The 13896-nt window shown below is 34.4% G+C and overlaps 1 protein-coding gene across 2 annotated transcripts in view; it reads right to left on the bottom strand.

The window, feature by feature from the left end:
- The window catches only part of LOC106869947 (glutaredoxin domain-containing cysteine-rich protein CG31559), a 112575-nt gene that overhangs the window by 20658 nt on the left and 78021 nt on the right, over nt 1-13896 (bottom strand). The window contains exons 1-2 of one of the 2 annotated variants that reach the window (XM_014915889.2): nt 13495-13580; nt 10604-11465 (exon numbers count right to left, since the gene is read on the bottom strand). In XM_014915889.2, coding sequence (XP_014771375.1) covers nt 10604-10978 — 375 coding nt within the window. In that variant the 5' untranslated portion in view covers nt 10979-11465; nt 13495-13580. Of the gene's footprint in view, nt 1-10603; nt 11466-13494; nt 13581-13896 lie in introns of those variants that run through there. The other variant, XM_014915890.2, reaches the window with a different exon arrangement.

Raw genomic sequence — 13896 nt, 5'->3', positions numbered from 1 at the left:
TGATATTGCATGTTAGTTGTAAATGAGTGTCACTGTCATACATGCAGTGTCATTCATTTCTAATAGTCTGCAAAAGAAAAAAAAAGACAGATATCTGGCTATGAGGAAATATTACCTTCCTGGGAAACAATTGAAGGTTAGCAACAGGAAGGGCATCTGGTTATAGAAAAATCTGCCTCAATAAACTCTGTCTGACTTTTATGTAAGTATGGAAAAGTAGATATTAAAATGATGATGATGATGATGATGATGGTGATGATGATGATGACGATGATGACAACAATGATGATGATGATGATGATGATGATGATGATGATGATGATGATGATGACGTGAATGCAAAAGAGCTTGTGATGAAATTATAGAAGACATGGTTCAGTTTATATTTTAAAATTTATTTTGTTAACATCTTCAAGAGGTAAACTCATATCACAGCATTTGGTTTCTTTTCTTTTATAAACTGATGCCTTTGTCCTGGTGTTACATTTGTTGTTGTCATTGTTAATTAGCTCTTGAGTCAACACTGTTTGAGCAAGTCTAGAATTTAAGGTCCTCTGCACTTGACCATCCATTTTTCTTTCTTTTTTTTTTCTTTTGTTAGATATGAAAATAATAGGGTGTGACCTGAGGAAAATTTGGCTGCTTTTTCTCTACTAGTCATGTCAGTGAAATTCGGTAGTTGGAAACAACGTGGAATTCATTCAGAGAGAGTCCCTTCCTGCTCTTGGTAAATTTAATCAATTGCCTAGTTCAAAGGCACCACACAGATCTTAACCCATTACCTATCAGTGATCTCAAATGAGATAACTTAAAAATTACAAAATTCGTAATTATCTGTCAATATTTACACATATCTAATCTTTTTGCTATATCTACTTGGTATATATATTTCTCTGATATTCAAATGAGGTTTACTAATTTTTCACCCAATATCTCGTTTATTTCTATTTAAAATCTTATTTTGAAATGTTATTTTGATCATTCCAGCGTGTTTCTAAGGCTGTTTTATACTAGAAATCAAAGTTTCATAAAAAAAATTCCAGTAAATAGAATTATGGGAGGTAATGGGTTAAGTACCTATAACAAAGTTTACTCTGTGGTAAATATTAAGTCTTCAGTTTTAAGTAATTTTCTCTCTTTGTTTCACCATTCTTGGAGACTTTAAAAAATGATTTTGGGTGCTGACCTTCTGATTAATTCATTAAAAAGATCAAGTAACTGCATAGTGGCTTGCGCAGTGCTATGATTATTAGCATAAAGGTGCATGGCTTAGTGGTTAAGGTTATTTGGCTCACAATTTCAAGGTCGTGGGTTCAGTATTTGTTTGCGTGTTCTGTCCTTAAGCAAGACACTTTATTTTGACGGTGCTCCAGTTTTCTCAGTTGGCAAAAGTGAGTTGTACCCTAACCCTAACCCTGTATTTTAAAGGACCAGTCTTGTCACATTCTGTCTCATGCCGAATCTCTTAGTGAACTACATTAAAGGTATGTGTCTCTGTGGAGTACTCAACCACTTGTATGTTAATTTAATGAGCAAGCTGTTCCATTGATTGAATCAACTAGAACCCTTGTCGTCGTAACTGATCAAGTGCCAGTCTGTTGTTATAAGGAGTGGAAAGTAAGTAAGAATTAATAAAATACATTAGTAGATTGAATGAACTTTACAAAATGCTGGTTATTAATGGAATCAAACAAATAGTTATAAATAAATTATATTACATTATTACAATGAGGAAAGCTTTGGTTGTTAGAGGTATTGGAGTGAGAGAGGCAAGAGAGTTTATTAATGATAGGAAAGCTTGGAGAGTGTTTGTGGATGGATGAGTGAAGTGATGCTGTTCAAAGGGGTATGGAAACAGCATGATGCAGCAGGGATAAACCAGCGTATGTTGTTGTGCTCCGCTACTGATATCAGGGGTTTGTTTTCTGTGCTTTGACCCGAGCATAGGATGGGGCTCACCCCTTTAAGATGGGAAATGAATGGAAAGCCTGATGTGTGTCTTTTTGTGGCTACCCCCTCCTATGGAGAATAGGCCTTGGTAAATAAAAAAAAAACATTGTTACTGGTATTTTAGTGACGCATGTAGAGTTATTTGGTTGAAAATATTGTATTTCATTCAATTTGGAGGATGTTACAGATTCTTTGGATTGTCTACTGTTTATGTTAAATCACAGCTGTAAGTACAGATCTCTTGACGAGACTCTTAAATGTGGTTGATCTCAGTCATAATCACAGACACTCTGATCAACCTGTTACTTCTGTTTATGCACGAGTTAATAATAGACTACTTCCTGATTTTCGGCTGTAGGTCTGTTCAATCAGGCTTTATCTAGGGCTTAAGATCATCATCATCATCATTATCATCGTCGTTGTTATTGTCGTCATCATTGTCGTCATCATCAGCAGCAGCAACAGCAGCAGCAGCAACAACAACAACAACAACAACAACAGTAGTAGTAGTACTACTAGTAGTAGTAGTACTACTAGTAGTAGTAGTACTACTAGTAGTAGTAGTAGTAGCAACAACAACCACAACAGCAACAGCGACTTCAACTGCAAAATCCTCAACAATAATAGTAACAAAAACATGAAACAAACAAAAAACATCAGTAGCAGCAACCGGAATAAAACAACTTGCACATTTTTCCCAAGAATATGTTCTCACTTTTTGTTCTGGAAAATACTTTCACATGTTTTTATTTATTCATCTATTCATTTATTTGTTTGTTTATTTATCTATTTATTTATCTATTTATTTATTTATTATTTATTTATTTACCTCTGCCTTAACGAAGTCAGAGGTATTGTTTTCAGTCATGTTTGTTTGTTTGTCCATGGACAAGATATCTCAAGAACTGCTGGATGGATTCAAATGAAACTTTCAGGGATGTTGGGCCTCATGACTGGCACAAACTGATTAGATTTTGAGAGTGATCCAGTTCTAGACAAGGATTCTGGATTATTTTTCCTGCTTTTTTTTACTTAATTTTTGAGAGTGGTCAAGTTCAGTTTTAGTATTCTCATTTGTGAGAGCAGTCAAGTTTATTTCAGACATTCTCATTATAAAAATCATCTCTGGCTAATCATTGAGAGGACGTTGGTGTTGCCTTGGCGGAGATTTGCGCTCTCTGAGTGCTCTTGATTATTTACTTATGCTATTTTGCAAATGAAAAATATTTTTAGATTTTAATCTGCTATGAACTGGCAACATTTTGCTCCCTTTAAAGTGTTACATCAGAACAGTGGTTCTCAACCATTTTTAATCTATGGACCCCTTTGATTACTGTTTTATTATGGTGAATCCCAATAGCCATTCTATGTTTAAAAACTAGTTTTATAGAAACTTCTTTCAAAATTCTCATTTTATTTTCTACATATTGACTTATGTTGGTTGAACTATGGAAAATTAGAGAAAGAAATCTCGCCCTTCGTTGCAATATATATCAATATATACATCTGAAGCTACATTTTCCAGGGTATTTAAAATACTATGTTGTGTCCTCAATTTATTATTTTGTCATGTGGACCCCACAAAATCTTATATGGACCTTTAGGGGCCATATGGATCCTGATTGAGGACCACTGCATTAGAATATATATTATAGTAAGTAGAAATGATTTCTCACAAAGCCAGAAATTGTGGGGCAGGATTGATAAAGTAATTTTTTTGTTTTACTATTGGCACAAGGCCTGAAATTTTGTGGAGGTGGGGCTAGTTGATTATATCAACCCCAGTACTCAATCGGTACCTATTTTATTAACTCTAAAAGGATGAAAGGCAAAGTCGACCTCAGAGGAATTTGAATTCAAAATGTAAAAATGGACAAAATGCTGAATGGAGTTTTGTCTGGAGCGCTGCTTTGATAATAATAATAATAATAATTTTTTTTTATTTATGCGCCCTTTTAAAGCCTAGCCAGGCTCATGAGCCTGGTTTCCCAGTTTCTATGCCATATGTGTTCCCCCACCTCAGCTGGACGGGACACCAGTCCATTGCAGCTTTACTCAAGAAAGTGTTACATCAGAACAGTGGTTCTCAACTATTTTTAATCTATGGACCCCTTTGATTACTGTTTTATTATGGTGGATCCCATAGCCAGGAAGAAAGAGTGAGAGAAAGTTGAGATGAAAGAGTACAACATGGGTCGCCACCACCCCCTGCCGGAGCCTCGTGGAGCTTTAGGTGTTTTTGCTCAATAAATACACACAATGCCCGGTCTGGGAATCAAAACCACGATCCTCCGACCGCGAGTCTGTTGCCCTAACCACTGGGCCATTGCGCCTCCACAATAATAATAATAATAATAATTCTAATAATAATAATAATAATAATGATAATAATAATAATAATAATAATAATAATAATAATAATAATAATAATAATAATAATAATGTGGTAAGAATGATCGATTGGGAGGTCTGTGGAAATTTTAGTCTAGAAAGATTAAAGATGTGACATGACCAAATCCCAGAAAAAGTTATTGAGAATGATTATTGCAAAATCCAATGGAATGCAATGACCATCAGATTAGATATTGGAAACCTGACATTGTTGTGATGAAGAGGAAAAAAACATGCCTGATCTGATAATTGACACAGCATGTCCTGGTGATAACAAGATCAAAGAAAAAAAATAAAAGTTAACAGTGATGAATTGAAGAGGGAAATATGCAGGTTGAAAGCAATGAAGAGAGTTAGACATGATTCCAATAATGGTTGGCATGCTTGGAAGTACTAGCACTCATCTACCAACATGGTTCAAAAAGACTGGTACAAATGTAAAGATAGGACACTTATAAAAATCGTCATTGCTTGGAACTGCAAGAGTTCTCCACAGGGTTCTTGAAGTATGATCCGTAAACAAGTGTCACCTGAGTCTGCTGGCTGTGGACAGTTGACACTTTCCTTCATACCTAGCAAAATAAACTGAGATGTTTCATATAATAATAATAATAATAATAATGATAATGAGTAATGATGTAGACAAATGACTGAAGGCCATTAGACTTGAATATCCTAAAGAGCTTCTATAAGAAAATTTGCTTCGTAAGAACAAAAAAGGGTTTTGAGCAATTGAAAGATTATTGAAAGCTTGTGGATATCTAAGGATATAGGAAGTAATTTGATACCCATATAGATTCTACCAGGAATAAGACCAAACCTGAGTCAAAACAAATAATAATAATAGTAATAATAATGATGATGATGATGATGATGATGATGATGATGATGATGATGATGACAAAAATAATAATAATAATAATAATAATAATAATAATAATAATAATAATAATAATAATAATAATAATAATAATAATAAAAGTGATAATAATAATAGTTTAGGATGAATTTTGTCCTTGATAAATGTACTAAAGCAAGTTTTGTAAGAGGCAAGCTCAGACAAACAACTTCCATTAAATTAGATACTGATGCTGCCATCAAGGAACTTGATCCATAAGAAAGTTATAAATACCTGGAAATAAACAAAGGAGATGGTGTACAACATGCTACTATGAAGGAAAAAATAAGAAAGGAGTATTACAGGAGAATGAGACTTATACTGAAAGCTGAATTCAACTTGAAAAATCACATCAAAGCCATTAACATCCTGGCACTTTTAGTAGTCTAATACAATTTTAATATCATTAACTGGAATCCTATGGAGCCCCAACGCCTGGACAGGAAGACAAGAAAACCACTAACATCTAAGAACATGCACCACCCAAAAGATCGTCTGTACCTACCTAGAAGTAATGGGGGAAGAGGAATGATGCAGGTAGAACTGTGCTATAAGACCTCAACAGTAGCAATGAACAGGTAATGATACAGTACAGAGTACTGGATGCTACTGCTTGTGTGCAAACATGAAAGCAGCAAAAGTCACATTCTATTGTCACGGAAGCTTGCAAATTCGCCAAGGGACTTGGCATTAATCTTGAATTAGATGAAGAACCTGAAACCACTGCCACGAAAAAAGCAAAATAGATCAGACTGCAAAATAGATCAGACTGCAAAAAAGAACGGGCAGAAAGAAATTGAGGAGCAGTGGCGCCAGAAGCCTCTGCATGGACAGTATATACTCTCAAGCCAAAATGCTGATGTAGACCAAGCAACAACCCATCAGTGGCTGAGAAGTTCGGGACTGAAAGCAGAGACTAAAGGTTTCATATTGGTGACACAAGATCAAAGTTTGCTAATCAAAAAGTATCATGTTAATGTTCTTCAAAATGGTTCTGACACTATATGCAGATTCTGCGACGCATTTGATGAAACAATAGACCATCTTGTTTTGGGATGACCTGTGCTGACACCAAACAAATACAAAAATCACCACATTGGGTAGGACAGTATTTACATAGGAAAATATGTAAACACCACAAAATTGGTACTCCTGCTTACTAGTATGGACATCATCCTGAGCCACTGAAGGTAAAAATGTCACTCTCCTCTGGGATTTTTCAGTCAACACCAACAAAATGATCTAAGATAATCAACCAGACATAATTATTAAAGACAAGGAAGAAAATGCTCGTAGACTAATAGTTGTAAGTGTTCCTATTGATAAAAATATATCTGTAAAGGAATTTGACAAATTAAGTAAATATAAGGACCTGGAAATTGAAATACAAAAGGTGTGGTATCTTAAAGCAAAAACTGTTCCTGTTATTGTAGGTGTTCTAGGTATGATAACAAAGAGATGTCAGAAACATCTAGGTAACATCCCAGGAGAATCATGTCTCAGAGAAATCCAAAAGATTGTGCTGACAAATACTGCCCACATCCTTAGGAAAACCCTATCCATTTAAATGTCTGTATTATATTACATGAAGATATTTGGCTACTGTCTTTACCACTTCCCCTCCCCACACTTTCAGTCATACTGTAACATCTCTCATCCTTCACTCGCCCTAAGACACTGGGTGTATCACAGCAAGTGATTGTAACAAACATGCAGATTAAAAGTAAATAAGAACAATAGTAATAACGATAACAGAAATTTTGAGAGGAGGGTTAGGCAATAATTTCAACCCCAGAACTAGACTAGTACTTTCATCTTATTGATCTGGAAAGATGAAAAGCAAAGTTGACCGTAGAAGTAATAATGGTATTAAAAAATATTAATATTCCCACGTACTTCTATTTTCTCAAGCAAATGGTAATAATAACGAAAAATGGAAAAAAGAAAACAATAAAAAATCAGCAGTAAAGGAAGTAACACAAATATAACAAAGTGCAATAAAAAACATGCTATAAAATGGTGCCAATTAAAAAAGCACTAAACCAATAGATAATGGGTTAATTGCGAGAAATCAGAAAAAATAAGAACAAACTTTATTCACAAAATCATACTCTTTTGAGAAAAGCAATGGACACAAACTCCTCAAGCAACAAAAACATGGCCAAGGTCGTTTGACTTGTTGGAAATAACAGTCAGATCTCCTTTATATCACACCAAATTGTCTTTAAAAAGAACTATTTTGGGATAGTATAGTCTGAATAAAAGACTGGAATGCAGCTGGTCATAGGTTTTCAAAATTACAGTTAACCTGGGTGGGGGTTGGGTGCAAACAACAACAGGAACAGCCAAGCTATATAAACATACACTGTCATACACATGCATTATATCTTTTATATTCTACTTTTTATTTGTTTCAGTCATTAGATTGCAGCCATGCTGGAGCATCACTTTGAAGAATTTTTAGAATTTTTAGTCGAATCGATCAACCCCACTACTTTTGTGTTTTTAAGCTCACAACCATGTACAGGCTCCCTTATTTGGTCTTGCTGTGAAAGTGTATAATATATATATATATATATATATATATACATATACATACATATACTTTGCTGAAAGTTTACTGGTGTAAATTGGTGTAGATATGAAAAGTAGTATTAATATATTAAGTGCATCATTAATTTATGAAATGAAGTTCTACAAATCCAATCATATTTGTCAAAAATGGAGGAGATAAAATGTTAAAAAGTTGTAAGAGGTTTATTCATGCATACAATCGTTTCATACATAGATATAAATTCATTTTAGAATTTGCAAATATCAAAGTACTAATCAGTGCAGAGAAAAAAATGATAGGAACTTAAAAAAAAGAGCAGAGAAATTAGATCAATGGGTTTCATGTTTATCTGTTCCTATCTATGTGTGATAGTGATGGGAGTCATGTCAGTTAATAATAAATTAACAGCACAAAGAAATTGAATGGCAATCCTTTAATTTGAACCTCAATACTTATGTACCCTGAAAAGATCATACTAATAATGCATAAATTGCTGCATATAAATATGAAACAATATGCAGTCAATGTGATCGAAACACGTGTTGGAAAAATATGTATTGAATAAGCTGAAGTCAAATAAGAATAAATTAACAGCACAAAGAAATCAAATAGCACTCCCTTAATATGAATCTCAATACTTACCATCCATAGCATAGCCATCCTCTCACTCCATTTATACATTTAAAGCAGTTTATGGACAGACTTTCAACCACAACACATTTTCTGATACACCTAGTGGGTACTACTACCTTGTAAACCACAACAGACAGAAAGGACATGCCAAGAGTTTGAGTTTATGGAAACAATATTTATATATCACCTGAGGAAACACAACTAGATCTCGTAATGCAAGGAAACGGTTACATAACCAAATACCTGTAAACTTGGAGAACCATATTGCATGGAAATAATTGTTAGTGATTACAAATAAATGTTTCTCTATACGTCTTTTTGTTGACTCTAACTTACTTAATTATCCATTCACACACTACAGAAGTCCCAACACAAATCTGGCAGTACATATAATACTACTGCTGGATAGCACTGGGAGAAATCTGAAGGTGGAAGAGCTTAATATTGTACTCTACTACATACATACATACATACATACATACATACATACATACATACATACATACATACATACATACATACATATATATATATATATATATATGCTTGCTTCCCAACCACATAGTTCCAGGTTCAGTCCTGAATATCCTAACCACTAAGCCATGTGCCTATATATATATATATATATATGCATGTATGTATCATGTCCAACCCATGTCCAACCCAACAGTATATGATGATGGTGATGATGATGATGCAAATATAGGAAATTGTTGAACTAAGTTACCAAGCATCAAGAAACACCACAGAAAAATGGACATAACACAGACACACATAATTTTGTGCCTATTATTATTGGAGCAACAGGGTATGTACCAAGCCGCCAGGAGAAAAGTATGACTGAATTTGGGTTCTTGGGGAAAGAATGCTACTCCCTAATTCATACGATATTAAAAATCTGCAAAAGCTTCTTATGATTTAAAGGATGATGAACAAAACAGTACTTCCCTTCTTCACAACCTTGCTACCAAGTAGGTGGCCAGACAAAATTAATGCTAAATTAAAAAAGAGAGAAGGAAAACATACACACATACATTATATACAGACATTCATACACACATACATAAATACATACATATATGCACAGGTGTGACTGTGTGGTAAGTAGCTTGCTTACCAACTACATAGTTCCGGGTTCAGTCCCACTGTGTGACACCTTGGGCAAGTGTCTTCTACTATAGCCTCAGGCCAACCAAAGTCTTGTGAGTGGATTTGGTAGACGGAAACTGAAAGAAGCCCATTGTATATATACATATATGTGTGTGTGTGTGTGTGTATGTGTGTGTGTGCGTGTGTGTGCGTGCATGTGTGTGTGTGTGAGTATGTTTGTGTATCTGTGTTTGTACCCCCACCAACGCTTGACAACTGATGCTGATGTGTTTATGTCCCCATAACTTAGCAGTTTGTTAAAAGAGACCGATAGAATAAGTACTAGGCTTACAAAGAATAATTCCTGGGGTCAATTTGTTTGACTAAAGGTAGTGCTCCAGCATGGCTGCAGTCAAATGACTGAAACAAATGAAAGAATGAAAGAAAAAAAATACACATACACACACACACACACATACATACATACATACACATACATATACACACACACATACATACATACAGACATACATACATACATACATACATACATACATACATACATACATACATACATACATACATACACACATACATACCAATAATAATTGGTAAACTTAGTTTTGTAAGTAAATGTCTAACTTGGATTTTCAGAAAAAGAAATCAACCAACTGAATCATGGATTAGAAATACAATTTGTAAGCAGAACAGTAGAACTATGTAAGACTTTTCTCAGGATTAAAATGTGACATTGTTTCCCATTATCTACATTCCAATGAAGGAGCTTTGTATCTTTGTTAGAAAGCTCCTTCTTCAGAGGAAGAATTTAAATGGTTAAATACAGAAGAGACATACATACATACTTACATACATACATACATACATACATACATGCATACATACATATTTAAATATTTGAGAGCCCCAGCGCAGTCTCTATCTACTAAACTGCAAAATAGGTTCCAGACTTAGATAACTTTCAGAGTCATTATTATTGACAAAGACCCTTGAATGTAAGGCCCAAATATGGCCACATTCCACTGACTGAAATGTATAAAAGAATAAAAGAATGAAAGAATATACTATACCTCTCCATCACTTTGTTCTTTGAGAAATGTCACTATACCGGCACGGACTCTATTCTTATAGCCCCGAATAGTTCCTTTGGCACTAGTAATCCGAATTTCTTGTAGAGTGTTTGGATCAGACACATCTCTTCGACCAACAAAATTACTTTCTGTAAGGGGTAGGGTCTTCACGGCATTCATATTGAACCAAGTGTTTGCAGGTTTCTGTGGAATCAAATTCTTTTGTTTGTACAAATTGTTACTGTTGAGTTTGGAATAGTTCTTCTCGGCCATTGACTTGACAGGACTATTGTCTTTACTTTTGGTTTCTTGATCTGTATTCTTATTATTCACATGTTCCGTGGAGTACATATTCAAATTTTGGGAGCTATCCATTTCAAATACTATAAATTTTATTATTGAGTTGAATATAAATTTTTCTTGTCCTACACAGACATATACAGCCTTTATTGTTGTAGTTTTTATTAACTTAATGATATGAAAAGGTCAGATGATTTCAAAAATGTCTTAAATCTATATAAAAGTCATGGACACTGCTGCTTTACAAAATGCTTTGTGAATATCTTAAGTTTTTGTATGGTATTCAATCATTGCTTTTGTTATTTTTCATTTATGTTCTTTAGCTGTTCTTTTTGTTGTTGTTCTTTTTGATTAAATCTCGCGGCTGTTTTTTGTTTTTTGCTTTTTTTTTCACCCCAAAATTCCTCAAAATTCTTCCTTTCAAAAAGTCTCTTCATTTAAATGGTACTTTCATTAAAATCTGATTCAGCTTATGTGTATAAGATTTCATTGTTTTTCTTTGTCTGTTGTCCGTAATTCTTATTTTTGCTTTCATCAAGGCTGGAAATTATTTCTCTCAATTCTGAAAGAGACAAGATAGTAAGTGACAGGAATGACAATAAGATCAAGAAAGAAAGAAAGAAAGAAAGAAAGAAAGAAAGAAAGAAAGAGAGAGAAAGAGAGAGAGAAGGAAAAAAACAAAACAAATAAAAACATTAGACTCCTCTTATAAAAACAAAAGCTAATAAACAAAATATTGATTGTCATAGACTAAGACAAGATAAATCCTTGGGCCTGGATTGGAAGACAAGCAAACAAATGTTGACATTAGAAGTTTCAACTTTCCATGCAGGCAAGCTATAGACAGAAATTTGATTGAACTGGGAAGGGATGACATACCATGGTGTCATTGTTGTTGTTGTAGTTGGTGGTGTTAGAGGCAAAAGTGGTGTTGGTGGTGGAGGCGGAGTTGCTGGTGGAGGCGGAGTTGCTGGTGGAGATGGAGACTGAGGTGGCAGAGAAAGGAGGTGGTGGTGGTGGTGGTGGTAGTGGTGGAGGCAAAAGTGGTGTTGGTGGTGGAGGTGAAGGCTGTGGTGGCAGAGGCAGTGTTGGTAGTGAAAGCAGGTGGTGGTGGTGGTGGTTTCAATGATGACAACTATGATGATGATGATCATCATCATTTTGATTATGCAGAGAGAAGAGTTCATCATAGAAATAACGATAACGGTGAAGATGACGAAAATGAGAATGATGAATAAAACACATGATTAATAACACAATATAGAAATTAATTTTTAAAAAAAAGCCTACAGAGAATAAAATAAAAAAAAAAGAAAAACAAAAAGAAAGAAAGATGGAAAGAAAGTAAAACAGAAAGTTAGAAAGAGAAAGAAAAAGAGATCGGAGAAGGTGTAGAGTAGGGGTTCTCAGCCCCTTTTTTTTGCCTATGGACCCCTTTGATTCCTATTTTACTTGGATGGACCCCATAGCCATTCGATGTTTAAAAAATCCTATTGTATTTTTATAATTAAATATTATTAAGAACTTTCTCTCTTTCTCATTCTCTTTTACTGAACTGCTAAGTTATGGGGACGTACAGCATCAGTTGTCAAGCGATGCTGTGGGGACAAACACAGACACACAAACATATACACACACACATACATACACACACACACACACACACACACACACACAAACACACACACACACATATATATATATATATACACATATATACGATGGGCTTCTTTCAGTTTCCATCTACCAAATCCACTCACAAGGCTTTGGTCGGCACGAGGCTATAGTAGAAGACATTTGCCCAAGGTGCCACGCAGTGGGACTGAACCCGGAACCATGTGATTAGTAGGCAAGCTACTTACCACACACCCACTCGGTATAAAAATTGTTATAAATATTTTGTATATTGTAGAAGCATAAACAATTTATTGCACATAAACTTTACTGGTCTGAAACAGAATCTTTCATGGCCCCTGAAAAAATTGCCATGGACCCCCCAAAATCTTATATGGACCTCCAGGGTCCATGTGGACCCTGTTTGAGAACCCCACATGTAGATGAAAGAAAAAAAGGCGGTAAAAGTTGAGAAGAAGGAAATGATAGAGCTGGATATAAAAATGAAAGAAAGATAGAATGATATAAAAAGAATACAAGCAGTCTCCAAATTTCAGGCCTTGTGACTTTTGTAGAAAGGATTATTAAATTGTCATAGGAAGATTTAGTAAGACTTGGGTTTAAATTAGTGTAGAATATGACTGAAAGTATGTTTTACATATATGCACAATGCTAATGAAGGAACCACTATGTGGCTGCTTCAATTGCTAGAAACGGCAGCTAAAATTCCTTCAGGTAACATTCTACTATTTTAAGGCAAAATAAAAGAAGAAAGAAAATGTGGGGTTGGAAGAATTCATTTGAGTCTTATATATAATCTTAAAGGGACTGGATATCCATGGCCGGAATGCCTTTGATCATTGGATCTGCTCGATAAGAGTTGAGCTGGGATAAAAAAACGACAAAAACAAGAAGAATGACAAACTTTTCTGAAATGGTGATACAAAACAGAGAAATCAAAGAGAAAAGTTGAATACCTTCATAGAACCATTATGCATTCACCGGCAAAAAGTTCTTTAGCATAATGCTTATGTTAAAACAAACCATCGTGCTACTTTTTTTTTTAATCTATTTTTATTGTTTTTTTAATTATTTTTGTTATTATTTTCTAAATTTTTTTTTCAATGCATGCTGTCATCCATCAAGGTATTTATAGCTTGTGGATGTGTATAATAACACACACACACACGCACACATGCATACACACATGCACACACATATGCACACATGCACACACATATGTGCACACACACACATACACATACATATATATGCATATGTATATATATATACATATATATATATGTATGTATGTATGTATGTATGTGTATATATATATATATATATATATATATATATATATATATATATATATATAT

The sequence above is a fragment of the Octopus bimaculoides genome, chromosome 16 (assembly GCF_001194135.2).
Source record: "Octopus bimaculoides isolate UCB-OBI-ISO-001 chromosome 16, ASM119413v2, whole genome shotgun sequence".
NCBI classification, from domain to species: domain Eukaryota; kingdom Metazoa; phylum Mollusca; class Cephalopoda; order Octopoda; family Octopodidae; genus Octopus; species Octopus bimaculoides.
The sequence above is the reverse complement of the archived record's forward strand: the minus strand, read 5'-3'. Positions and strand labels throughout refer to the sequence as shown.